The 27,542-nt window shown below is 47.7% G+C and overlaps 2 protein-coding genes across 6 annotated transcripts in view; both read left to right on the top strand.

Moving 5' to 3' along the window:
- The window catches only part of CNOT1 (CCR4-NOT transcription complex subunit 1), a 73,775-nt gene extending 60,677 nt beyond the window's left edge, over nt 1-13,098 (top strand). For all 5 annotated transcript variants that reach the window (XM_073605633.1, XM_073605636.1, XM_073605635.1 and 2 more), the window contains 14 exons: nt 2,379-2,521; nt 2,680-2,788; nt 2,872-3,041; nt 3,441-3,672; nt 3,755-4,003; nt 4,280-4,443; nt 4,524-4,641; nt 4,716-4,817; nt 4,944-5,117; nt 5,314-5,463; nt 9,622-9,802; nt 10,555-10,687; nt 10,859-10,993; nt 11,141-13,098. In XM_073605633.1, coding sequence (XP_073461734.1) covers nt 2,379-2,521; nt 2,680-2,788; nt 2,872-3,041; nt 3,441-3,672; nt 3,755-4,003; nt 4,280-4,443; nt 4,524-4,641; nt 4,716-4,817; nt 4,944-5,117; nt 5,314-5,463; nt 9,622-9,802; nt 10,555-10,687; nt 10,859-10,993; nt 11,141-11,219 — 2,139 coding nt within the window. In that variant the 3' untranslated portion in view covers nt 11,220-13,098. The remainder of the gene's footprint in view (nt 1-2,378; nt 2,522-2,679; nt 2,789-2,871; nt 3,042-3,440; nt 3,673-3,754; nt 4,004-4,279; nt 4,444-4,523; nt 4,642-4,715; nt 4,818-4,943; nt 5,118-5,313; nt 5,464-9,621; nt 9,803-10,554; nt 10,688-10,858; nt 10,994-11,140) is intronic.
- Nucleotides 13,099-20,920: 7,822 nt separating this feature from the next.
- MMP15 (matrix metallopeptidase 15) overlaps nt 20,921-27,542 on the top strand; it is a gene marked incomplete in the record, with an annotated part of 11,063 nt that continues 4,441 nt past the window's right edge. Inside the window, 1 exon segment of the mRNA XM_073605628.1 lies at nt 20,921-21,391. Coding sequence (XP_073461729.1) covers nt 21,119-21,391 — 273 coding nt within the window.

The following is a 27,542-nucleotide window of genomic DNA, read 5'->3' as shown; positions in this document are numbered from 1 at the left end:
ATGAACTATTTTCATATTACTGGATTTAACACTTTAATGGGTGACAATACACCTGAGGAGTTGCAGCCTGCTGCTATTACTCCTAGACTTTAAAGCAGTATTAAACCCAAAAGCAAACCTTTTATTATATTGCAGCTTACCAATTCTTAGATGTGATATATCTGTATTACCGTATTTATCGGCGTATAACACGCACCTCAATTTAGGAGGGAATTTTAAGGAAAAAAACTTTTAGGAGGGAACTTGAAGGGAAAAAAAACTTACTTTTAAATGCCCATCATTGCAGCCTTGCCCCAGTGCAGCCTTGCCCCAGTCCAGTCTTGCTGAAGCCTCTGAGCTTCAAAATCGCCGACCGCGATTTGAAAATGGCGCCGCCGGCGCCGAAATACACAGAGCCGGTCCTCGGCTCTTCTCAGCGGCTCTCGTTCACTTTCGGCTCCACTCGGACGGTGAGCGGAGCCATCCGAAACTAGCCGAGTATACTCGGCTAGGTTCGGGCGGCGCTCGAGTGAAACCGAAAGCGGCCGAGAAGAGCCGAGGACCGGCACTGTGTATTTCGGCGCCGGCGGCGCCATTTTCAAATCGCGGTCAGCGATTTTTTTCGTTCTGACAGGTCAGGATCGCAGGGGATCGGCGTATAACACGCACCCGCGATTTTCCCCTGATTTTAAGGGGAAAAAAGTGCGTGTTATACGCCGATAAATACGGTAGTTTACTTTTTTAGGCTTTTCTTTAATTTTCATCTGGTAATGCAGTCGGCAAAGAACAGAAGAGGGCGCCATCATCTCTAAGTGTACAGGATTTATTATCTAGTAAAAAGGAATAAAATGCACTCGCTGCATATCCTCCATCAAGCCTTCTGTGGAGCCATGGGGTAGTGCATTGCCATATACCAGCAGTTTCCTGGCGCAGCTCTGCACCGTCCAGCTGCATTCCTGCTGATCTCTGCAATACCACCTGGCTCCATGGAGGGCTGGACTCTGATTGATATGCAGTTTGCACTCATAAGGAGAATATTTTAACCCTTTTCACTCTTGTTTTTAATAAATCCTCTACACCTGCATGTTGGCGCCCTCTTCAGGTTCTTTTTACATGTGTGCAATGGGTTGCTCCAAGACCAGTGGTCTCCAAACTGGCCCGTGGGCCAGATCTGACCCTTTACTTGCCTTTATCTGGCCTTTGGGGCACTCTTCCTCCCATTGATGCCGACGATGAAACCCCTTGCCGCTGTCTGCCCAGGATGGGGCAACCTTCTGCCTGCCGCTGGCTTCCCAGGATGGGGCACTCTTCCGCCTGCACCTGTGTTTAAGGACCCAGTCGACAAGCAATTAGGGGTACTTTCTAAAACTCTTCTCTATGGCTTTTTTTTTTTTTTTCCCCCCTTTTGTGATACCGATCTGTTAGACTTTACTGCCTAGACCTCAAGGTACAGTGTGTCTCGAGTTTTTACACAAATTTGAGGCATGCTGGTAGTAGAAGGGGTTATACAGGGCTGGCTTTCCTCCTCCCCCCCCCCCCCCCCCCTTTTTTTTTTTTTTCCCAATTTCCAAATCCCCCCCCCCACTGTAGGTGACAGTATAACCCAAGTCTGTAACATTGCTGTGTCTCTCAATGCACTCAAAAAAAATTTAAAAAATAATGGAATTTTTGGTGGATCCAAAAATACTGTTCTCACTGATGGGGGTCCCAAGAAAATTAATTTTTATTAAACTTACCAACACCTTTTTTCTTTTGAACCTAAGAGGACATATTTAAAGTGGATGTAAACCCGAATTTATTATTTTTTTTTATTATTATTTTTTTTTATGTCATAATGTAGAGTATAAGATTTCCTATCATTTGAGCCCGGTCTTGCCACAAAATTAAAGTAAAGTAAACTAGAGTAAATCCAGCTCTGAGCAATTCTTTTATTGTTCAGTGAGATAAAACATGCTGAAGTGGGCATGCTGAAGTAAAGTGGTTACTTTCCTGTCTTTTCACTGGATGTTAGAGATCATAGCAGAAGTTCAGTGTAAGAAATACAGAGAAGAAAATTGCATATTGACAAGGGGAGTGTAGAAGTGGGCTGGGAATCTACTGACATCATGACGCCACCCACCGAGCTCCAGACAACAGACCCGCCCACAGAATCTGCAGTTTTTCGGGTCTCATAACAGACAGAGGGGAGACATTTGACAGGTAAAGATACATGCAGGAGGCATGTATATCCTTATAGATAACCCCTATGGCAGTAGTTTAAAAAGGATGACATTGGGTTTACATCCACTTTAAAAAAAAATAAAATAAAAATTGCCATTAACTTTCTGCAGAGGTGCATCCTCCAGTTGTGCATTATGGGAACATCTATCACTGATTTCTTCTGTCTCCCCTCTACTCAGGCTGTTGAAGGACTGTTGGATGCCACTAGTGGTGCTGATGCAGACCTTCTGCTCAGATATCGGGAATGTCATTTGCTCGTCCTGAAAGCTCTGCAGGACAGCCGGGCCTACGGTTCTCCTTGGTGCAACAAGCAGATCACCAGGTAGGTACTAAGACTAGGAAGGGGGAAGGCCAGTGATTCTGGGTGGGGTGTACTGTGACGGGGGGGGGGGGGGGGGGTGTAGGTATCCGTGTTCTGGGTAAATGCAGCATGATGTGGTGGAGATATATCTACACCACCTTTACCGTCTTGTCTGGCAGATGTCTGATTGAGTGTCGGGATGAGTACAAGTACAATGTGGAGGCTGTAGAGCTTCTGATTAGAAACCATCTCGTCAACATGCAGCAGTATGATGTCCACCTGGCACAGGTAAGCTTCTGGCGTGCCTTGTCTACTGTTCCTGTCTCATAATTTGTTAGCCGATCCACTCATAATCTGCATCCTCTCTGCAGTCAATGGAGAACGGGCTGAACTATATGGCAGTGGCCTTCGCTATGCAGCTTGTGAAGATCTTACTTGTGGATGAACGCAGCGTGAGTCATGTGACGGAGGCAGAGTTTTTCCACACCATAGAAACTCTAATGCGTATCAATGCGCACTCAAGGGGCAATGCCCCTGAAGGGTGAGTTACAAGTTTGGTCGGACACCTGGCAGGATTTGCTGAGGACTTGAGAGGACCATACAGTTGCATGCACCATTTTTAAACCTGTGCTCTGTTCTGGGCAGAGGTTACGCTGTGGTGCAAGAGGAAATAAATAACCCGTACTCAACATCATGCCTGTGCGCAGCGTTTAGTGAGTGTGGGTTGTACAATCCCAGGGGCAGTCAGTGCTGACAGTCCCAGTTGTAGGCTCTGATCCACTCAGTGGTGATGGCTGCAGTATGTTGGTGGATGTGTATTGAATGACTGTACTTTGAGTCCAAGGGACAGTAACCGTTGGGCTATGCTGCTGGCTACAGGGGTTTGACTAACTGGAATTGACTTCCTCGTTCTGTCATACCTCTCTTCTCCCATTTTCAGACTTCCACAGCTGATGGATGTGCTCCGCTCTAATTTCGAGGCCATGATTGAACGGGCCCAGGGTGGGCCTAACTTCATGATGCATTCTGGAATATCCCAAGCATCTGAGTATGACGATCCTCCGGGACTCCGGGAAAAGGCAGAGTATCTTCTGAGAGAATGGGTCAATCTATATCACTCGGCTGCTGCCGGACGGGACAGTACAAAGGCCTTTTCTGCATTTGTTGGGCAGGTGAGTTGCAATGTCTGGATTGACTTCCCCATCCTATGTCCTAGAAGGGAAATTGTCTCACTGTGTCCTTCTCATTGGTCAGATGCACCAGCAAGGAATCCTAAAGACCGATGACCTCATCACCCGGTTCTTCCGCTTGTGTACAGAGATGTGTGTGGAAATAAGCTACCGTGCTCAGGCTGAGCAGCAGCACAATCCAGCTGCCAACCCCACGATGATCCGAGCAAAGTGCTACCATAACCTGGATGCCTTTGTCAGGCTGATTGCTCTGTTAGTCAAACACTCTGGAGAAGCCACCAATACAGTCACCAAGATCAATCTTCTTAACAAAGTGAGGCCCTATCCTCCGATCGGAGGGTGCTGATTTGGTGTTTTGTCATGGTCTCATTGTTCTAGTCGGGGGTATTGTGTTATGTGCCAGGTTTTCAGTTATGTAGTGCTAGTACTGACCTCCTCCTGTGTTGTCATGTTCTCAGCGATGTTAGTTGCCCTCCTTGTGTTTTGTGGCATCTCAGTATTGTACTCCTAGTGCTGACCTCTCGTGTTGTGTGCCAGGTTTTTGGTATGGTAGTTGGGGAGGGTACTGACCTCCTGTGTTGTGTTCCAGGTTCTCGGTATTGTAGTGGGGGTTCTGCTCCAGGATCATGAAGTGAGGCAGAGTGAGTTCCAGCAGCTTCCATACCATCGCATCTTTATTATGCTGCTGCTGGAGTTGAATGCACCGGAACATGTGTTGGAAACAATCAACTTCCAGACCCTCACTGCCTTCTGGTAAGTCTTATAGCCAAGTTCTGCTGACCTGTAGGTGATTTTATAGACATCCAGTGACCACCTCACGGCTTTTTTTCCAGCAACACCTTCCACATCCTCCGGCCCACCAAAGCATCCGGCTTCGTCTACGCATGGCTAGAGCTAATTTCCCACCGTATCTTTATTGCACGGATGTTGGCACACACTCCCCAGCAGAAGGTGAGTGATTGCTGTTCAGGTGTACGTTCATATGGTCGCTAAGAGTTTGTATCACTAACTTGTGTCTTTGGTAGGGATGGCCAATGTATGCCCAACTACTGATCGACCTCTTCAAATATCTGGCCCCATTTCTCCGAAATGTGGAACTCACCAAACCTATGCAAATTCTGTACAAGGTAAGTTGCAGAAAATTTCACCTGGCTTCTTGTCACCAACCCCCCCACCCTTCTTCCGTCTCCTCAAACTTGGAGGTTCTTAATACTTCCAGGAAAGCCAAATATTTATTCTGCTTTGTGTTACAGGGCACGCTGCGTGTGCTGCTGGTTCTGCTTCATGACTTCCCAGAGTTCCTTTGTGATTATCACTATGGCTTCTGTGACGTCATCCCACCCAATTGCATCCAGCTGAGGAATCTAATCCTGAGTGCCTTCCCCCGAAACATGAGACTTCCGGACCCCTTCACCCCCAACCTCAAGGTACCAGTCACATAAAGGGCCTGCTCTGCACCATTTTTAAGCTATTGTGCTGTAGAGGGTGGTTATGCTGTGGTGCTACAGAAACGTCTTTCCCAATTATTTGCTCCTACTGTGCATATGATGGGGTGGGGATCGAAGGACTTTTGGATTTGCAGAAGGGGGGTTGATTGGCCATTCTTTCTCACTTCTCTCTTAGGTGGACATGTTGAGTGAGATTAACATTGCTCCCAGAATCCTCACAAACTTCACCGGAGTGATGCCATCACAGTTCAAGAAAGACCTGGACTCCTACCTGAAGACTCGCTCACCAGTGACCTTCCTGTCGGAGCTACGCAGCAATTTGCAGGTTAGTGTTTGGAGTGCGACATAAATATTGGGAGGGATGGGAATGGGGGTGTGGATGTTTGGAGGGATGGGAATGGGGGTGTGGATATTTGGAGGGACAAGGGTGTACAGTTGTGTTAAAAAAAAAAAAAATAGCAGTCCAACATCACTAATCAGATCAATCGCTGTTTTTGGTATAAATTGTATTCCTACGTGGCAAATAATATACTAGTAGGGGTAGTAGAGTAATAGAAAACCCAACAGTCATATTGTGCTTGCTGCTGATTCTGTGTAATTGACTCATTAATTGAAAGGGGTGTGTTTAAAATAGTGTGGAGTTAAATTAGTGACGTCATTCAGTCTGTGAAAAAAACAGGTGTTAGGGCTGCAACTAATGATTATTTTCATAATCGATTAGTTGGACAATTTTAATTCGATTAATTGGATAACTGCCTCCAAGTTTAGTGTAAAAAAAAAAAAAAAATGGATCCTGTTCCCTTAAAGCATGTTATACAGCACAGTGCTTGTGCTGTGTAACTTGGCCCCCTGTATTGCCTAAAATACCTGGCTGATCCTGCCTGGCTATGCCATCCCCTCTGTAAACTGACCACAGTATATCATGGCTGCTGAGCCCTGACACCATGTTATGTTTACGTACCTTTGTCACCCGCAGCCCTGCTCTCCTGTATCTGTGTCGTCCTCCCCCCCCCCCCCTCTGCCCCTGCCTGTCGGCTCCGTCCACTCCGCGATCCTATCCTCCTGCTGCAATCCAATCTATACTATAATCATGCCACCCCCCTCTGTTATATAACGCTATGTGTCCCTGTGCTGTATAAAAAAAAAGGATGCAGATTATACGGTATATCAGAGTGGCTTGCGTGACTCCTCTGATCTCTCTCCTCCCCTCCTCCCCAGCTGACGTCAGCGGCAGTGCTCGGCCCCGCCCACTATAGCTGTCAGCCGGAAAGCGCAGAGGAGTCACGTGAGCGTTGGGAGCCGCTCTGATATACGGTATAATGGGCTTCTTTTTTTTTTTTTTTTTGTTCATGGCACAGGAGGGAGGGGCACATAGCATTATAAAACAGGATGGAATGATCATATTATAGTGGGTTAACAACCAGTTTAACTTAATATGTAAAGTTTAAAAAAAAAACTTATTTTTTGCATATATATCTATCTATATCCAGCTATATGGTTGGGACAAAATATCCAATAGTATATACATCTCTTCCGTCAGTTATTCTCAGAGTGGATTAGAAGTAGAATCTGGTACGTATCGGACTCGGTGTTCTAAGTATTAAAGGGGACTTTTTTTTTTTTTTTTTTAAAGACCTAAAACACTGTTTTGCAGATTTTCAGACAGGAGTGTAAAATATTTTGGATGACACTCCCTTGTCCTAAGCAGGTAGCTTAATGCAAGTTGCAAAATTTTATTTAAGAATAAAAACAAGTGTTCTACTCAAACGCAACGCATTTATATGCATATCATAGCAAGTGAGGACTAGTGCCTTCAGGTCTGCTGTAGTCACCCAATAGTGTGGGAAGACCAGCCAATGTCCGTTATGGCTGACGCATTTCAAGGGAAAACCCTCTTCATCAGAGCCCTCTCTGGGGCTTCTGGCTCCTCCATTCAGATGTGTCCCATTGCGTATATTTCCCTTCACTTCCTGTCCCATAGCCAAACGGGAAGTGAATGCAAATCCCTGCAAATGAAGGGAATTCATTGGGGACCCCCAGGTCACAAGAACTCGTGTCTCAATTGAAAGATTTCCTCTTGCTTTTCTGGGGACCATCCAAAATTTGGGATTTTCTTTTACTTTTGCTTTCAATGATAATGGTAAACAGGACAAATAGAGAGGATGAATCTCCTTAACAGGGGCACAGACTGCAATACAAACAGACGTGCATTCTAATCCCCCTCCACTCTATCCAAAACTTTAAAAAAAAGTTTTACCTTTTTAGTTATACTTTGAGTAAGGCAGCAAATGTTGTACATGCTGTGTATAGTGCATTTCTCTCTGAAAAATGGTTTGTTCCAGACATTGTTCAGAAGAACTGCATACTTTGATTAAAAAGTTTATTGGAGAGGGGAACACGTATAAAGAAGTACAGAAACTGATAGGCTGCTCAGCTAAAATGATCTCAAATGCTTTAAAATGGCAACCAAAACCAGAAAGGCATCGCAGAAAATGGGGAAAACTACCGTTTGGAAGAATAGCCAAAATGGCAAAGACTCGGCCAATGATCAGCTCCAGGGAGATGAAGGTGTTAAGTTACCTGTAAGCACTAACAATTGGACGCCTATGTGAAGCCAAAGTCCCCACTGTTAAGAAAAATAAATAAATAAATGCGTGCTGAAGGAGGTGCAATTTGCCGAAGAACACATTGATTGGCTTAAAGAGAAATGGCGCAACATTTTGTCGACTGATGAAAGCAAGATAGTGTTTTTTGGGTCTAGGGGCCACAGACAGTTTGTCAGATGATCCCCCAAAAACAGAATTCAGGCCACAGTACACTGAAGACTGACGCATGGTGGTGCAAGCATCATGATATGGGGAGGTTTCTCATACTATGGTGTTAAGCCTATGTTATCACATATCAGTGATCATGGATTAGTTTGAATACATCAAAATACTTGGAGTCATGTTGCCTTATGCCAAAGCAGAACTGCACTTGGAATGGGTGTTTCAACAAGACAATGACCCAAAACGCCAGTATGTGAGCAGTATCTTGGTTCCAGACTGACAAGAATAATATTATGGAGTGGCCAGCCCAATCCTCGGACCCTAAGCCAATAGAAAACTTGTGGGGTGACTTTAAAAAATGCTGTTTCTGAGGTAAAAACCAAAAAATGCAGAGAAATGGTAGAATGTAGTGCAATCGTCCTGGGCTGGGATACCTGTTCACAGAAGTTGGTCGAGTCCATGCAACACAGATGTGAAGCAGTTCTCAAACGGTGCTTGTACAGGAAAGCTAAATCTTGCAAACATTTACTGCATAAACTGAAAAATGCTTGGTTTGTAAATACGCGGACACTTTTTTTTTTTTTGGAAGAGTCGAATATTCCTCCTTCTTCGATTTCTGCAAAGTCCTAACAAAATTTAAAAAAAATTTTTTTTTTTTGTAAGGATGGGTAAAAAAAGCGCCCAGTAACAAATCAGACATAAATAGAAGGTGAATGGTCGTTTTTATAGGAAATAGTAGGTCATGATAAAACCAACGTGTTTCGGAGGAACGAAGACTTCCCCCCCCCTCCTCCTCCTTCAGGGCTGATGCTCTATGCTATGATGGATTGGGATGTGAACAAGATGGTGCGTCTGACACTGGGTATGGGACGATTGGGGTATTCTCTGGCGGTGCATCATGTAGTTAGTTTGCGCCACTAGAGTTTGAATTAGACTGACAGGTGGGCGTGGTTAGTCAAAGTCTAATTCAAACTCCAGTGACGCCAACTAACTCTACAAGCTGCACTGCCTGGAAGAAGGTGGATTCTTCCCTGGAAACACGCTGGTTTTATCATGCTCTACTATCTTCAATAAAAACGACCATTCACCTTATATTTACTTCTGATTAGATACTGGCCTTTTAGCTATCCACACAAGTTTATCTGGAAACTACCTTGAGGCCCTACCCAGAGGTAGCAGCCCAAGCCCTCAAAAGGGGCCCACTGCCACCTTTCTGCCAAGTTTGGCTGGTTTCTCCGGGAGCGAACTTTCCCAACGCCTCCACCATCACTCACTTGCAGACCCTCATCCGAGCAAGTCAGTCCAGCGCTGTCTTCCACCTCCTAAGAGCTACTCATGTTTTGATTTGCCATAGCTTGTGCAGTGTTCCCAATGCATTTGCATGTATGGAAATAAAAGACATTATAAAGATTGAGCTGTATCTCCTTTTTTTTTTTTTTTTTTTTTTTTAAACACAACTGTATGTGTGGAGGGACAGGGAATATAAGGGGGTGGATATTTGAGGGATGGGAATGAGTATTTGGAGGAACAGGAATGGAAACAACTGATATTTGGGAGGGACTGAAAATGGGGAGATATGGGATTGGAGGTGGATGTGTGTGCAGGGTTAGAAATGAGTGTGGATATTTGGAGTGACTGGCATTATGGGTGGATATTATGAAGCAAGGGGGGTGGTTACCATTGTTTTTAAGTGTATTGTTCCATTCCCTCTGCAGGTATCTAACGATCCTGGAAACCGCTACAGCATTCAGCTCATCAATGCGTTGGTCCTTTATGTTGGCACGCAGGCCATTGCACACATCCACAACAAAGGCAGCACGCCATCCATGAGCACCATCACCCACTCTGCCCACATGGACATCTTCCAGAACCTGGCGGTGGACCTGGACACTGAAGGTAATCTATCTTCACAACGTTTCTCCCGTCAAGATGGTGAGCATGTTACTTAACCACTTCAGCCCCGGAAGATTTACCCCCCCCCCCCCCCCCCCTCATGACCAGTCCACTTTTGCGATACGACACTGCATTACTTTAACTGACAATTGTGCGGTTGTGCGACGTTGTACACAAATAAAATTGATGTGTTTGTTTTTTTTCACAAATCGAAGTTTCTCTTGGTGGTATTTGATCACCTCTGCTGTATTTTTTATGGATTTTTTTTTTTTTTTTTTAACTAGTCATGGCAGAGATGAGCAATTTTTAGCAGGACTGCTGCCTTGCAGCAGACAAATTGGACACCTAACTGACTTTATTTTGATGCTTTTTGGGGACCAGTGACACCAACAGTGATCAGTGCTAAATAATATGCACTGTAAGTATACTAATGACACTAGCGATCAAAGGGTTAAGTGTGCGCCAGCGAGTACCTTCTAACTGTGGGGGGAATGCTGTGGCTGGAGAAAGACAGAGCCAAGTTTATGCTTGGCAGAAAGGTGTTCTACCTTGTTTAGATAGGCAGACCTCTGTTCTGCCTCTCCTGTAAACGATCCCCGGCCATTGAGGCCACCGGATCCGCTGTGTCCGATCGGGTCGCCGGCGACAAACACCCCAGGACCCACTGCACGAAATCGCATACCTGTACATGAGGGTTGCTACATACATACATACATCCTTAAGTGGTAATACTTGACATGTTTTCTCCCGTGCAGGGCGCTACCTTTTCCTGAATGCCATTGCCAACCAGCTGCGGTACCCCAACAGCCACACGCACTACTTTAGCTGCACCATGCTGTACCTCTTTGCTGAGGCCAACACTGAGGCCATCCAAGAGCAGATCACTCGGTGAGATTTGATATAGAACTGTTAGATGATATTGCTGGGGAAGGGGTGATATGTACAGTATGTAGAGATATATAATTTGGTGACGGGTCCTTTTTAAGTAACTTGGTGTGTGTATATATCCTGTACCATGCTGTGGGACTTGTCTGTTAAGAACTGTTTTCTGACATGTAGGGTCCTGTTGGAGCGACTGATTGTGAACAGACCACATCCGTGGGGTCTTCTCATCACCTTTATTGAGCTGATCAAAAATCCTGCTTTCAAATTCTGGAATCACGAATTTGTGCACTGCGCTCCGGAGATTGAGAAGTAAGTTTACCTTGCTGTGTGGAAGCAGTTGCTGTTACTGGATGGTGGCGCAGGTGGCAGTAGCCGTGAGCGAGTTGCAGGCTGCAACTCCCTGCTGGCGGGATGGGGCACAGGCAGTAACCACCTTGTTTTGTTTTTTTTTTGCAGGTTGTTCCAGTCGGTGGCCCAGTGCTGTATGGGACAGAAGCAAGCTCAGCAGGTGATGGAAGGTTCCGGTGCCAGCTAGGTGCCCACATTGCCCTCATGAACTGAGTAGTGCTGGCCACACAAGATGGCCGGAGCGGTATCTGCAATGTGAAGAGTTCGATTAATCTCCGCCCAGCATTGTCACCCCTCCGGTGACCCCCGATCGTTCTGCCCGGCATTGTCTGACATATCTTCCTGGTTCAGAGGGGATGAGATGAGCGCTGACATTTTGGATATTTTTTTCCTTTTGCCCCAAAAATTGACTTTTGGCCAAACAAAAGTGTGAATATATATAATATTTTTTTCTTGATCTATTGTAAATATCGTTCTTCTGAAATGCAACTTAAAAAAAAAAACACAGCAAAAGCTTTTAGTCTTGGCTTTGTCTTTTCAGTGGAGTGAGACTGAGTGGGGGAGGGGAGGTCGCCATAAAATGAGCCCAGGGGTGGAAAATCGGTGCATTCTTTGGCAGTGTATGAACTCGAGGGGTGGTCTGGTTGGGTGGGGGGCACCAGCTGGGGCATAAACTGTATTTAAAGGTGCCCCCCCTTAACTTCCTGCTGCTCTGTTTTTGTTTACAAACCTAGTTGCTTCTCCCGCGTTGCTGGTCGTGGTGAGATGTGTAGAGCCGTTTTCTGCTTGTAAAGAGACCTGAACACTATTTTCTGAGACTTGTACATTTTGAGGCTTTTAGTTTGATTTCAGCGGAAGGAGGAGGAGCCATGATCGGCCCCTCTCGTCACTTTGTATAAAAGAGACACACACACACAGATCCCTGGACCAATACGAGGCCGTTTTGTAAGATTTTTGGATGTTTTGTAAATGTATTGGTCCCGTGTTGTATTTTGTAGGCTTTCACTTCTCACTTGTATGTATGGATTCTGTAGTTGCACATTAAAGTCTTCAGCTGCAGCACCGGCCATCTGTCCTCTTTCTTCTGTTGTGTATGTGACACGGGGGGAGAGCAGTGCCGTGCCCGCCATCTCCTGTCTAAGGTCCCTTTTTAATAAGATGCCCTTTAAATTGTTAGTGGGACTTTAAAGGTATCAAAAACGGACGTATTGACGCATTAATTAAGATAATATTCATCCGTCTATTACACATAAAACTATATTTATTGTTTTTGATTGTGGTGTTTTTTTTTTTTGTTTTTTTTTTGGTGTACTGAATCCCTAAGTGCAAAAAATCTACTTGCTCAAAGCCCACTGCATTATACTTTACATCATAGATGTATTTAAAGAAATAATCCTCATCTTTTGAAGGAAATCTCTAATCTAGATGTTTTAGATAACTGTATTCAACTGCACATAGGAGCTTTAGGACACGCCGTCTGCTTCAGGACGTTGCTGGGCCAGCAGTTCACTATCTGGGTACAGAGGAGGTTGTTGGACTAATAGTCCACTTGAGGCATACAGAGGTTGTTGGACTAGCAGTCCACCAACAGTCACAGATGTTTAGACCAGTGGTTAACGTCAGGTGTAGAGAGAAATAAGGCCCGCGATCCTTTGAGAGTGCAGAGGAGGTTGACTCCTGAAGTGCGCTGCTGGTCTAACAACCTTCTGAGCTGCTGAGCAGTGCACTTCAATATGAAGGTGATTTAGACCAGCAGTCCACTTCATGAGTACAGAGACTTAGACCAGCTGTGCCCTTCATGAGTACAGAGGTAAATTCAGGGGTGCATGTCTTCAGGTGTGCAGAGGGGATTTTGGACTAGCGCTCCACTTCCAGCAAACAGATGAGTTAGCAGTCTGCTATGTCAGGATTACAGTGGAGATTGTTAAACTAGATGTGCGCTTCTTCAGGAATCTAAAGTTTGACAAGTTAGGGTGTAGGCTTTGAGCCAGGAGGTATTTTGGTGATCTAGTATGCAAAAGTGCAACTTGAAGAGGAGCTCCACCTTAAAAAAAAAAAAATTAAAAGCCAGCAGCTACAAATACTGCAGCTGCTGACTTTAAATAAATGGACACTTGCCTGTCCCAGGGTCCAGCGATGTTGGAAGTCGATCAATCGCTCGGCTGCCCCCGTCGCCATCCTCGGTCAGGGAATCGGGAAGTGAAGCGCTGTGGCTTCACTGCCCTGTTCCCTACTGCGCATGCGCGAGTCGCGCTGCACCTCTGCACTGTTCCCGGTTGTGTTTTGGGAACTGTGTTTCCCAGAACAAAACGGGGGGGGGGGGGGGGGGGGGGCGGGCATTTGCAGATATTCTGCGGCTGTCTAAGCCCGGAAGTGGCTGCAGATACCTGTATTAGACAGGTATCGGCACCCCCCCCCCCTCCCTCCTGAAAGGTGCCTATTGTGGCACCGGAGGGGGGGTGGAAATCCGATGAGCGGAAGTTTCACTTTAGGGTGGAACTCCGCTTTAAGTCAAATGTGGCTGGCTTTTTTTTTTTTCTCATCTCCCCATGTAATAAACTCATGAATTTTATCTGAATTGCTGTGTTTAATATGTTTGATTTTTGGTACCTTGAAAGTCCCACTATCTGTTTTTAAATTGTATGTAATAATTTGGGATGTTGGTGCTTCTAGATCAGGGTTTCTCAACTAGGGTGCCTCCAGAAGTTGCTAGGAGTTCCTTTAGAGCAATAACCAATTTCTGCTTTTTCAGATGTGTAACAACTGACACCATTGATCTTTTTAGCAATCTGTAAGGGAACAATCTTCTCGATGGCCAGTAAAGTATGGCACGTTCTTCACACTGACCATCACACTAATGTACTGTGGGCTGTAAATACAATAATTTAGCAGGGGTTCCTCCATGTTAAAAAGGTTGAGAGAGGCTGTTCTAAATGCATACCGGCTGCAATATGTCTATCTAGATTGAATGTTGTGTGGTTTTTTTTTTTTTTTTGTTTGTTTTTTTTATAATGATGCTGCTCCTGGCCATGAGGTGACACTGGATCTTGTGCACTAGTCATTAGACCAACCATGTCTCTAGGGTGGGTGAGGCCTCTCCAGGATAGTGTGGTCTGACAGTGAGGCTCCAGTCTTGAGAGTGGGTTATGTTTTTCAGGTCTCCTTATAGGAACGGCCAGTGCCCGGGCCTGCTGGGGCTAACCATTCCTTCACATCTTGATGAGTCTGTAATTAGGACCAATTGTGCAGCCAGTGAAGTGGTCTGCTAGATTATACAGTTGTGCTCATTAATTTACATTCCCTGGCAAAATTTGATTTCTTGGCCATTTTACTGAGAATATGAATAACAAACATTTCTTTCACTCATGGTTAGTGTTTGGCTGAAGCCATTTATTATCAGCTGTGTTTACTCTTTATAAATCATAATGGCAACAACCTACCCAAATGACCCTGATCAAAAGTTTACATACCCTGGTGATTTTGGCCTGATGACATGCACACAAGTTGACACAAAGGGGTTTGAATGGCTATTAAAGGTAACCATCCTCACCTGTGATCTGTTTGCTTGTAATTGGGGTGTGTGTATATAGATATAGTCAATGAGTTTCTGGACGCATCTTTAATCCAGTGCTGCACTGAAGTTTCTGGATTCTGAGTCATGGGAAAAGCAAAATAATTGTCCAAGGATCTGCGGGAAAAGACAGTTGAACTGCATAAAACAGGAAATTGGCTATAAAAAGATATCCAAGAATGCCAATCAGCAGTGTTCAAATTCTAATCAAGTGGAAAATGAGGGGTTCTTTTGAAACCAAACCACGGTCAGGTAGACAAACTAAAATTTCAGCCACAACTGCCAGGAAAATTTGTTTGGGTTGCAAAGAAAAACCCACAAATATCTTCAGGTGCAATACAGGACTCTGAAAACATGTGGTGTGGCTGTTTCAAGATGCACAATAAGGAGGCACTTGAAGAAAGATGGGCGGCATGGTCGAGTTGCCAGAAGAAATGCATTGCTATGCAAATGCCACAAAGTATTCCACTTACAATACGCCAAACAGCACAGACACAAACCTCAAACCTTCTGGCACAAAGTCATTTGGAGTGATGAGACCCAAATTGAGCTTTTTGGCCACAACCATAAACTCTACATTTGGAGAGGAGTCAACAAGGCCTATGATGAAAGGTACGGAGGTGGATCGCTGATGTGAGCTACAAAGGCACAGTAAATTTGGTTAAAACTGTTGACAAGTTGAATGCAGTATGTTATCAAAAAATACTAGAGGAACATTTGCATTCATCAGCTAGGAAGCTGCGTATGGGATGTACTTGGACATTCCAACATGACAATGATCCAAAACACAAGGCCAAGTCTACCTGTCATTGGCTGCAGCAGAATAAAGTGAAGGTTCTGGAGTGGCCATCTCAGTCTCCTGACCTCAATATCATTGAGCCACTCTGGGGAGATATCAAACATGCAGTTCATGCAAGATAGCCCAAGAATTTACAGCAACTGGAGGCTTTTTGCCAAGAGGAATGGGCAGCTTTACCATCTGAGAAGATAAAGAGCCACAAATACCACAAAGGACTTCAAGCTGCCTTTGATATTAAAGGGGGCAATACACGGTATTAAGAACGGGGGTATGTAAACTTTTGATCAGGGTCATTTGGGTAGTTTCTGTTGCCATTAATATTTTAAAAAGGGGTAAACACAGTTGATTGCTTAATAAATGGCTTCAGCCAAACGCCAACTGTGAGTGAAAAAAGTGTGTTTATCATTCATATTCTTTGAAAAATGGCCAAGAAATCATAAATGCTGCCAGGGTATGTAAACTTATGAGCACAACCACCTGTGCATGTTTGTCCTAGGTGTGTGTGACACCACATTTGTAAAGGAAGGATTAGAACTGACCTCTTCAAAACATGTCTGCAGTGGTATTTCCCCCATCCCTGTCCTTTACATCCTGCCTGTGCTGGGGGACAGATTTTAGGGTATCGGGACTCTGCAATGTGAAATGAACAGATTTATTCCTGATGAAGCTACACTTTTTACAATGAAAATGTTCTCTGGGTGATGTAGGATGAGTTAATCTCCCTGCACAGTGTGCAGAGCAATGAGTGGACCACTCCTGTATCCTTGGAGGGCATTTCATAAACTGCAGTGCAATGAACCCCCTTGTGCCCCTGGGGGGGACATTTAGTAACCTTCAGAACAATGAGCTGCTGACTCTTGTGCCCCTAGAATAGATTCTGTAAACTGCAGAGCAATGTATGAACAGCCCCCCCCCCCCCCCCCCCCCCATGGCTCTGAAGGAGATTCCGTATCCTAAAGAGCAATGAGTGGGCTCACCCCCTTTGCTGCTAAACAATGAGCTACAATCACCTCGCCTGGGCAGCAGAGCTGGCCATCAGCTGGCTCCTCCTAAACAGACATTTGGATTTCAGCAGCTGTCTTGGATGGATTATGTGTTGGATATCCGGTCTCCTCTGATGGCAGGGCTCGGCTGCAGCTGCCACCACACTCTCCAGACGATGGGAGCCATCAATAGACTCATTATCTAGCCAGTTAGTGGGATCTGATATCGGAGCTTATCCTACACCGCCTATACATGGCCTGATATGGACATTGAAGGGTATCGGTCACACGCTGCAGGCAGACATCTTGTGGGAGGGGTCTACTGCCATCAGACATGAACCATACCTTAATGGGCTCACACGTCTGTCCTGATCCAGTAAGCATGTCACTTACATCCTAGTTCTTGGTTTTTTTTTGTTTTTTTTTTCTTTTCATTTCTATTTGAAAAAAAAAAAAACAAGAACCCTAACCTGAAACTTCATGACAAATATAACAATCATCCAGTGTTCTCTTCTCTGGTATATGAGGGTGTCAGGGTGGGGAGCTTTGCTACCTGTTCTCAAGGTGCGGTGCAGAGCCTGGCTGCTTCTGATGCTGCAGTTCTGGGTCGGTTCCTTCCCGGAAAGGGCATGGGGCATGCAGTCTGTACCATGATACCCGCCCTGGAGGAAAGCAGCCATGGCTTACCTTCTAAAAATGCGGAGTACCTGGCTTTCAGGCCGGGTTCACATAGGTGTGGGTTCGTGCCTGGGGTCCGGTGCATTCTGTTCCTCCGGTTCAGGTCCGAATTTTTTGCCTGAATTTGCACCTGAACTGGACCCAAAAACGCACAGAGCCTGTTTCCAATCTGCTCCACTCGCCTGTCAGGTGAATTGGATGTGATTTATTTTTTACTGCATCCAATTCGCACATATGTGAGCCCAACCTCACGCTGATACCTGGCTTCCGTGTTTGCTGTGTCTGAGCTGGAACCGGTATGCAGATCAGGACTCACCCTGACATTCCTGGACTGTATGCTTCTTCCCAGTCACAGACTTAAAGGACAACTAAAGGCAAAACTTTTATTTTGGATCGAGTGGAGCGGTATTAGAACACCTGTCAGGTTCTATTACCGTCTGTGTCCCTGTTGAGGAAGTTCATCCTTTCTATTTCTCCTGTTTACCATTATTAATAAAGGTTAAAAAAAAATACCACATTTTGAGCTGCTCCCAGAAAAGAAATGGAGGGGAAATCTTCCAATGGGGACACTAGTTTTGGTGACCTGGGGGCGGGCCCAAGGGACTCCCTTCATTTGCAGGGAGTTATCACATCCTGTTTTGGCTATGGGACAGGAAGTGAATGTAAATCTCCCCAGTGGGAAACAGATGGCAAAAAAAAGTATGAGTCATAATCCTCATTCCAAAATCATAAAAAAAAAAAAAAAAAAAAAAGTGTTGCCTAGAATTCTACTTTTAAATATGGAAAGTGGGAACAGCCACTAAGCAAGCAGCATTTTCAGGAGAGCTCAGCAGTGTCAGGCTGTTTTTGTCACGGGGAAAACAGAACTTTTATCAGCTTTACTGTGAGTCAGAGGTGAGTGACTGCACTCTGACCTTATTGTCTGTGTCCCAGAAGAGAGCAATGACCATGATCTTTGCCACTCTTGTGTAACGAACGTCCTCTGTCTCTGACCATCTCCTGTAGTATGTCTGGAATCTCTAATTGCCCCCTGTACAATTTGCCCTTTTGTGTTGGGACGGGCCACCTGGCAGAAGGGAACAGACGTGAATTACTTGTCTATGTGGGTCCCCAGGATCAGACGTGGATCTCCCATCTTTTGGGGACATTCTGGGAGTGGATGCAGATTGTTGGTCTAGGGCGCCCCCTTGCAGGATTGGATGCAGGTTGTTCCTCTATGGGGCTCCCCCTCCAGGATCCGTTATGGTCTTATTGTTTATGGGGCTACCTCCTAGGTTTGGACATGGATCACTTGTTTATGGGGTCCCCTCCCAGGTTGGGATGCAGATCGCTTGTCTATGGGGCCCCCTACCAGGATCTGACGTGAATTGCTCAGCTATGTGGCCTCCTCCCAGGATCAGAAATGCAATGCCAGTCTATTGGCCCCCTCCTGGGATGTGTGGTTGATTGCTCGTCTATGGGGCTCCCTCCTGGGATCGGTCACGGATTGCTCGTCTATGGGGCCCTCTCTCAGGATCAAACGCAGATCGATTGTCTATGGGCCCCCCTGGACTGGACACGAATCTTCCCATTTCATGAGGATACTTTGGGATTGGACACAGATCTCTTATCTAGGAGGCTCCTTCCCAGGATCAGATGTGTATAATTGGTCTATTGCAGCGGTTCTCAACTCCTATCCTCAGGACCCACTAACACAGTGGTTCTCAACTCCGGTCCTCAGGACCCACTAACAGGCCAGGTTCGCAGGATAACTGAAATACATCACAGGTGATATCATTTGCTGCTCAGTGATTGCAGTATTCTATGAGTAAGCGCTCCGCAGAGCGTGAAACGCGTTAGATGATTATCTGTACATTCTATCCATGGTGCTTTGTACATGATTTGTTCCTGATTTTACAATAAATACATTTTGTTGGATTATATTCTCCTGGTGTGCGGCTGTCCAGACTTTTTTTCTTCCCTCACAACATGGATTGCAGTATTCTAGTCTGCATCTTCCCAAGGTAATACTAAAAATCTGGCCTGTTGGTGGGTCCTGAGGACAGGAGTTGAGAACCATTGGTCTATTGGGACATGCTGAGATTGGACATGGATCGCTCATCTATAGGGCCCCCCTGGGTGTGGATCGCTACCTTACAGGGACACCCAGGTTTGGACGTAGATCTGTTGTCTAAGGGGTCCCTATCCAGAAACAAATGCCAATTGTCGATCTTATGGGACATGTTGGGATTAGATGCAGATCGCTCAACTGAGGCCCCCTGGAATGGGGTGTAGATTGATTTTCTATGGGACTCCTGGGATTAGGCACTGTTGCCCATCTAAGGGGCTTCCTGGGATCGGATGTGGATCGCTTGTCCATAGGACCCCCACCTCCACCCAAGATCAGACATTGATCCCTCGTCTATGGGACCCCTTCTGGGATCGTGCACTGTTGCTCGTCTAGGGGGCTTCCTGGGATCGGATGCGGATTGCTTGTCCATGGGACCCCCTGGGATCAGACGCAGATCGCTTGTCTGTGGGGCCCCTCTCAGGATTGGACATTGGTTGTCTGTGGGGCACCTCTCCCAGGATCGGACACAGATCTCTAGTCTGTGGGGCCCTCTCTCAGGATCAAACATGGATTGCTGATCTATGGGGCCCCCTTCCCAGGACTGGACATGAATCTTCCCATTTCATGATTGGACACAGATCTCTCATCTATGAGGCTCCTTCCCAGGATCAGATGTGTATAATCGGTCAATGGGGACATGCTGGGATTGGACATGGATAGCTTGTCTATAGGGGCCCCCCTGGGCATGGCTTGCTCCTTTACAGGGACACCCAGGATTGGACGTAGATCTGTTGTCTAAGGGGTCCCTATCCAGAAACAGATGCCGATTGTCGATCTAATGGGATCCAATCTTGGAATAGGGTGCAGATCACTTGTTGGAGGCCCCCTGGGATCGGGCGCAGATCTCTCGTCTATGGGACCTCTTCTGAGTTCGGGCGCTGTCACACGTCTAGTGGGCTTCTTGGAATTGTTTGTGGATCGCTTGTCCATGGGACCCCCCCCCCCCCCCGGGATCGACCACGGATCTCTCATCTATGGGACCTCTCCTGGGATCGGACGCTGTCGCTTGTCTAGTGGGCTTCCTGGAATTGTGCGTGGATCGCTTGTCCATGGGACCCCCCCCCCCAGGGATTGACCATGGATGTGGATTGCTTGTCCATGGTAACACCCCAGGATCAGGCATGCATCTCTCATCTATGGGACCCTCCGGGGCTCGGACGCAGCTCTCTCGTCTATGGGACCCTCCGGGATCGGACACGGCTCTCTCGTCTATGGGACCCTCCGGGATCAGATGCGGATCTCTCGTCTATGGGACCTCTCCTGGGATTGGATGTGGATCTCGTCTTTGGGACCCTCTGGGGATCGGACGCGGATCTCTCGTCGGACCCTCAGGGACCGGATACGGATCTCTCATCTATGGGACCCTCCGGGGATCGGACGTGGATCTCTCGTCTATGGGACACTCAGGGGACCGGATACGGATCTCTCGTCTATGGGACCCTCCGGGATCGGATATGGATCTCTCGTCTATGGGACCCTCCGGGATCGGATATGGATCTCTCATCTATGGGACCCTTTGGGGATTGGACGCGGATCTCTCGTCTATGGGACCCTCCGGGGATCGGACGCGGATCTCTCGTCTATGGGACCCTCCAGGATCGCTCGTCCAGGAAGCCTCCTGGTATCAGATGCAGATTGGACATCTATGCGGTCTCTCTGGGATCGCTGGTCTCTAGGTCCCCCAGGGATCAGGCAGTGATTTGAGGTGTATAGCTCGGATTGTCCAGCAGATGGCAACCTATACACACTGCAGATACTCTACCCAGGATAGCCAATCAGAACAGATGTGGGCGTGGCATTGACATGCTGCCAGTAACTCTTTCTCTGTGTGGGGGGTCTGCACTAGGCAGAACAGAGAAGGGCTCTAGTCACAGTGTGGGCGGTGGCGGGTGGGCTCTCCTAATGGTGGGAGTCGGGGGTCGGGCCCCTGGGGGGTTGTAACCCCATGGGAAAGGAGGGAGGCGCTGGTGTCCGGGGTGGTGGATGGTCCTGTTCACCTCGGTCCGGAGTCGGAGGTTGGCAGACGCTCCCTGGCGCGGAGTGGGCGGGGCCGAGGGAACCGACTGACAATCGGAGAGAGGAAAACAAAAGGGAGAGACGCCGGAGAATGGCGGCCAGCGGAGGGGGTGGGGGAGTCCTGCTGGTCTGGAGCCTGACCGTCCTCTACCTGGGGGGGATCCGGGGGAGCGAGGCCGGAGGGGACCAGGACAAGGCTGAGGTATGTACACCCCACCTCCGGGTGTCACCTCATTATGTGTCCCCCAACTTCACCCCCCCACCTCCGGGTGTCACCTCATTATGTGTCCCCCAACTTCACCCCCCCCACCTCCGGGTGTCACCTCATTATGTGTCCCCCAACTTCACCCCCCCACCTCCGGGTGTCACCTCATTATGTGTCCCCCAACTTCACCCCCCCACCTCCGGGTGTCACCTCATTATGTGTCCCCCAACTTCACCCCCCCACCTCCGGGTGTCACCTCATTATGTGTCCCCCAACTTCACCCCCCCCCCCCACCTCCGGGTGTCACCTCATTATGTGTCCCCCAACTTCACCCCCCCACCTCCGGGTGTCACCTCATTATGTGTCCCCCAACTTCACCCCCCACCTCCGGGTGTCACCTCATTATGTGTCCCCCAACTTCACCCCCCCACCTCCGGGTGTCACCTCATTATGTGTCCCCCAACTTCACCCCCCACCTCCGGGTGTCACCTCATTATGTGTCCCCCAACTTCACCCCCCCACCTCCGGGTGTCACCTCATTATGTGTCCCCCAACTTCACCCCCCCACCTCCGGGTGTCACCTCATTATGTATCCCCAACTTCACCCCCCCACCTCCGGGTGTCACCTCATTATGTGTCCCCCTAACTTCACCCCCCACCTCAGGGTGTGTCACCTCATTATGTGTCCCCCTAACTTTACCCCCCACCTCCAGGTGTGTCACCTCATTATGTGTCCCCCTAACTTCATCCCCACCTCCGGGTGTCACCTCATTATGTGTCCCCCAACTTCACCCCCCACCTCCGGGTGTCACCTCATTATATGTCCCCCTAACTTCACCCCCCCACCTCAGGGTGTGTCACCTCATTGTATGTCCCCCTAACTTTACCCCCCCACCTCCGGGTGTCACCTCATTATATGTCCCCCTAACTTTACCCCCCACCTCCAGGTGTGTCACCTCATTATATGTCCCCCTAACTTCACCCCCACCTCCGGGTGTGTCACCTCATTATATGTCCCCCAACTTCACCCCCACCTCCGGGTGTGTCACCTCATTATATGTCCCCCCAACTTCACCCCCACCTCCGGGTGTGTCACCTCATTATATGTCCCCCTAACTTTACCCCCACCTCAGGGTGTGTCACCTCATTCTATGTCCCCCAACTTCACCCCCCACCTCCGGGTGTGTCACCTCATTCTATGTCCCCCAACTTCACCCCCCACCTCCGGGTGTGTCACCTCATTATACGTCCTCCAACTTCACCCCCCACCTCAGGGTGTGTCACCCCATTTTATGTCCCCCTAACTTCACCTCAGGGTGTGTGACCCCATTATATGTTCCCCAACTTCACCCCACCTCCGGGTGTGTCACCTCATTCTATGTCCCCCCCAACTTCACCCCCCACCTCCGGGTGTGTCCCCCCCCATTCTATGTCCCCCAACTTCACCCCCCACCTCCCGGGTGTGTCACCTCATTCTATGTCCCCCAACTTCACCCCCCACCTCCGGGTGTGTCACCTCATTATATGTCCTCCAACTTCACCCCCCACCTCAGGGTGTGTCACCCCATTTTATGTCCCCCTAACTTCACCTCAGGGTGTGTGACCCCATTATATGTCCCCCAACTTCACCCCACCTCCAGGTGTGTCACCCCATTCTATGTCCCCCTAACTTCACCTCCGGGTGTGTCACCTCATTCTCCACCATGTCTGTGACCCCCCCCCCATATTTCCCTTCTCACACACTTCATGGGACTCCTCACCCCTCTGTCATCCCAGCACCCCAACTTCAGCAGGTTGTCACCTTCACCCCAATATATGCCCCCCCATTTCCTACCCCCCCTTCCAACACACACCTTCCTCACACTACCCCCTCCATGTGACCCCGATATGTCTCCCATTCCCTTCCCCCCCCCCAACACACACCTACCTCACACTTTACCCCCCCCCCCCCAATGTGACCCCAATGTATGTCCCCCGTTTCCTATCTCCCCCAACACACACCTACTTCACACCCCCCCCTCCATGTGACCCCGATATGTCTCCATTTCCTATTCCCCCCCCCCCCAAAACACACCTACCTCACACTTTACCCCCCCCATGTGACCCCAATATATGTTCCCCAATTCCTTTCCCCTCCCCCTTTCCAACACACACCTATGTGACTACTTCTCCATGTCAACCCAATATATGTCCCCCATTTCCTACCCCACCCCCCACCCCTAACACACACCTACCTCACACTTTACCCCCCCCCCCCCCATGTGACTACTCCTCCATGTCACCCCATTCAGGACTATGCACCCCAATAATTATCCCTCTTTCTTGCTGTGTATGAATATAAGTATGAAACGGATCGAACAGCCATAACTCTGACCACTGACATAAACCCCTCCAGGCAAGGCCTCCTAGACCTCTGAAGGTACGCTGAGGTGCCGTCTGTAGCAGATTCTTTAAAGTGGTTGTAAAGCTCAGACAGGAAATCTGAACAAAGCATATCCCTCTATAGTGTGTACTTGTCTCAGTCCAGAGCACCAAGTGTCATTTCACACGGGCTTGTCTGTGTATGGACTTTTCTTTCCTTAGCAGCTATCGCTCCGCTGATCCCCCGCTGAGCAGGCGGATGACAGGTCTGTCTCTGATCACAGTGCAGAGATTGTCACACTGTCAGAGTCCAGCTGTCCTCTATGGGCAGATCGGATGAAAACTGACCGTCTGTCCCTTTTTTATCCGATTTGATTCTCCAGACTGATGGAAAATTGGGTTTCCATCCGTCTGGATTTCACAGACAGGATCGGATATTGCCGGATGTCAGCGGACGTTTCACCGATTTCATCCACCGCTCCATAGGGCCGAATGGAGCATCCAATCTGGTTCACCTGAAAAAACTGACAGGCAGACCTGAGCGGAAAGCCTGTGTGACAGGGCCCTAAGTATCATTTCTGTCTGCTGCTTCCTTCCTCTGTGATCAGCATGAATCACTTCTGACAAGTTTTCCGGACACCAAGAGAAAGATGGTGACAGGGGAGGGACCTCCAGCTGATTGACAGCCTCAGCTCTGTTCCTGTGTGCTGTGTGGAGGAGGATGTGTCCCTTCCCTCCAATCAGCTCTCCTCACTGAGCTCTGCAGAGTGTAACTTCAGCGCCCACTTTTTTTTTTTTTTTCTCACACCTCAGACAAGCTTTATAAATTGAACACTGCAGATAAACAGGCACAACTTATGTAGGAGGATGTGTTTTATCTCTGAGTACCACCTGAGGATAGTCCCTTCACTGGATATATGAAGGGTTTACAACCACTTTAAAGTGTTACAGTAAAATCAGTCTGTATATACAATAAAGCATGCTTGTTATACTCCCTGTGGAACCTAAGGGGTAAATCCTCTGCATTGTGTAAAAAATCTGATCCTGTCTTCTCTTATCCTTCCCTTCTTCCACAGTCCCCAAACCATCTCCTGATAGTACAGAGCCGTGGGGGCACTCTTCACATGCTCAGTTTGATGTGCATTGCTAGAGAGTTGTTTTGTTTTTTTCCTTTGGAGAGTGCATGTGATCAGCACAGGGCCAATCTGCACTGTCCAGACAGAGGCTCAGGGGTCATGCATGAATGAAAACTCCTCCTACAAGCTTTAACCAGACACTGATAGAAGTCACAAGACTGCTATATACTGCTGGGGAGAAAAGGTATTTAGCAGTTTATATTTACTAAAATAATTGCATTTCCATGTTCTGTGGGAGACCAGATATAGTGAATGCAGGGTCCTGGGTTTAGTAACACCTGTAAGTTTTGTGGTGGGGCCTCCGTGGATCAGACTTGTTTTTTCCAGCACATCCCACAGATGCTCAACTGAATTGAGATCTGGAGAATTTGGAGGCCAAGTCAACACCTAGAACTTGTTTGTGTTCCTCAAACCATTCTTGAATTCATCATACCAGGCCACCTTCTTCCATTGCTCTGTGGTTCAGTTCTGATGCTCACATGCACATTGTAGGCACCTTTGGCTGTGGACATGGGTCAGCATGGGCACCCTGACCGGTCTGCGTAGCCCCATACACAACAAATTGCAATATCCTGTGTGTTCAGACACCTTTCTATTAGAACCAGCATGAACTTTTTTTCAGCAATTTAAGCTCCAGTAGCTCTTCTACACAGACCAGCCTTCACTCCCCACGTGCATCAATGGATCTTGGTTGCCCATGACCCAGTCGCTGGTTTTCCTTCCCTGGACCACTTTTGGTCTGTCCTGACCACTGCAGACCAGGAACATCCCACAAGAGCTGCAGTTTTGGGGTTGCTCTGACCCAGTCATCTAGCCGTTTACAATGTGGCCCTGGTCAAAGTCAGTCAAATCCTTATTCTTGCCCACTTTTTCTGCTTTCAACAAATCAATTCAGGGACATGTTCACTTAATGCCTAATATATATCACCCACCTTCAGATGCCATTGTAATGAGATAATCATTGTTAATTTTACCTGTCAGAGGTTATAAAGTTATGGCTGATCGGTGTATATAGAAGGGGTCTGCACAGGATTGGAGAGTTTTTTTGTGTCTTTCCCATCTGTGTGAAACAGATGACATTTTTCATAGACCCGACCCTGGGATCTGACCTCTATGACCCCCAAATGAGAGCAAACCAGTCCTGACACAGGGGACCCCCCAACAAGAGAGGAAACCTGTTCTGACAGCAGGATCCTCCAACAAGAGAGGAAACCTGTCCTGCTGACAGCAGGATCCTCCAACAGGAGAGGAAGCCTGTCCTCCAACAGGAGAGGAAGCCTGTCCTCCTGAAAGCAGGGTCCTCCAACAGGAGAGGAAGCCTGTCCTGCTGACAGCAGGGTCCTCCAACAGGAGAGGAAGCCTGTCCTGCTGACAGCAGGGTCCTTCAACAGGAGGGGAAGCCTGTCCTGCTGACAGCAGGGTCCTCCAACAGGAGGGGAAGCCTGTCCTGCTGACAGCAGGGTCCTCCAACAGGAGGAGAAGCCTGTCCTGCTGACAGCAGGGTCCTCCAACAGGAGGGGAAGCCTGTCCTGCTGACAGCAGGGTCCTCCAACAGGAGGGGAAGCCTGTCCTGCTGACAGCAGGGTCCTCCAACAGGAGGGGAAGCCTGTCCTGCTGACAGCAGGGTCCTCCAACAGGAGGGGAAGCCTGTCCTGCTGACAGCAGGGTCCTCCAACAGGAGGGGAAGCCTGTCCTGCTGACAGCAGGAACTTCCCAGCCAGGCACCCATGCCCAGAGAACCTCCATAATGAGGTGTCTTCTGGGGTGACTGGTCCTATGTAGAGAGCCCCCACCACCTTGCCCAGCTCAACCATGAGCCTCCCCACTGCCGTAAGGGCAACATTCGCCAAAACTTTTCTGATCACTCTGATCCGACCACAGAAGGGTTAATATGTCCAAGTGTTGGTTTCTGTGTCCTTGGCTGGTTAATGATTTATCATCAAATGGCTTCTTTTTTCAGATCAGGGGTGTGTACTTTTATTGCAATCAATAGATGTGGACTGAAACTGCACGTTTATTGACTGACTGTATTGCCTGATCACTCCCTACTTCTGCTGAAGCTCCACTCCTTTATCAACTACTCCTTCTGTATAATAATATTGCCTTAGGTTAGTCCTGAAGTTCCCTGTGACAGTCTGAGGTCATATCTCCACGTTCTTCATCTCAGCTATCCCCACCCTCTGAACTCCCTGAACCTTCTATTGGGGACCACTCTACATAAAGATCTATTTAGAGGAATCGGGCCCTCCTTACTCCTGCTGGTGACACCTTTAGTGATAGAAAAATCTGTATAGAGGAATCAGGACCTCCTTTCTCCTGATGGTGAATTCTCTAGTGATAACTAAAGATCTTTAATAGAGGAATCGGGACCTACTATTTCCTGCTGGTGATCCCTCTAGTAATATAAAGATCTATATAGAGGAATCAGGACCTTCTTCCTCCTTCTGGTGACCCCTCTAATGATATAAAGATCTATATAAAGCAGGTGTGTCCAAACAAAAGGCCAGTTTACTTTCCTAACTTTAGGGGGGCCGGACTGTGGCCATTTCAAGTAGAAGAGTTGCCGACGTCATTGGGGGGGAAAAAAAACAATGCCCCATTGTTGGTGTCAGCGAGAGGAATTTTGGCCCATCATTGGTAGAAATTGTACA

Source organism: Aquarana catesbeiana, linkage group LG11, assembly GCF_042186555.1.
Source record: "Aquarana catesbeiana isolate 2022-GZ linkage group LG11, ASM4218655v1, whole genome shotgun sequence".
NCBI lineage: Eukaryota > Metazoa > Chordata > Amphibia > Anura > Ranidae > Aquarana > Aquarana catesbeiana.
The sequence above is the reverse complement of the archived record's forward strand: the minus strand, read 5'-3'. Positions and strand labels throughout refer to the sequence as shown.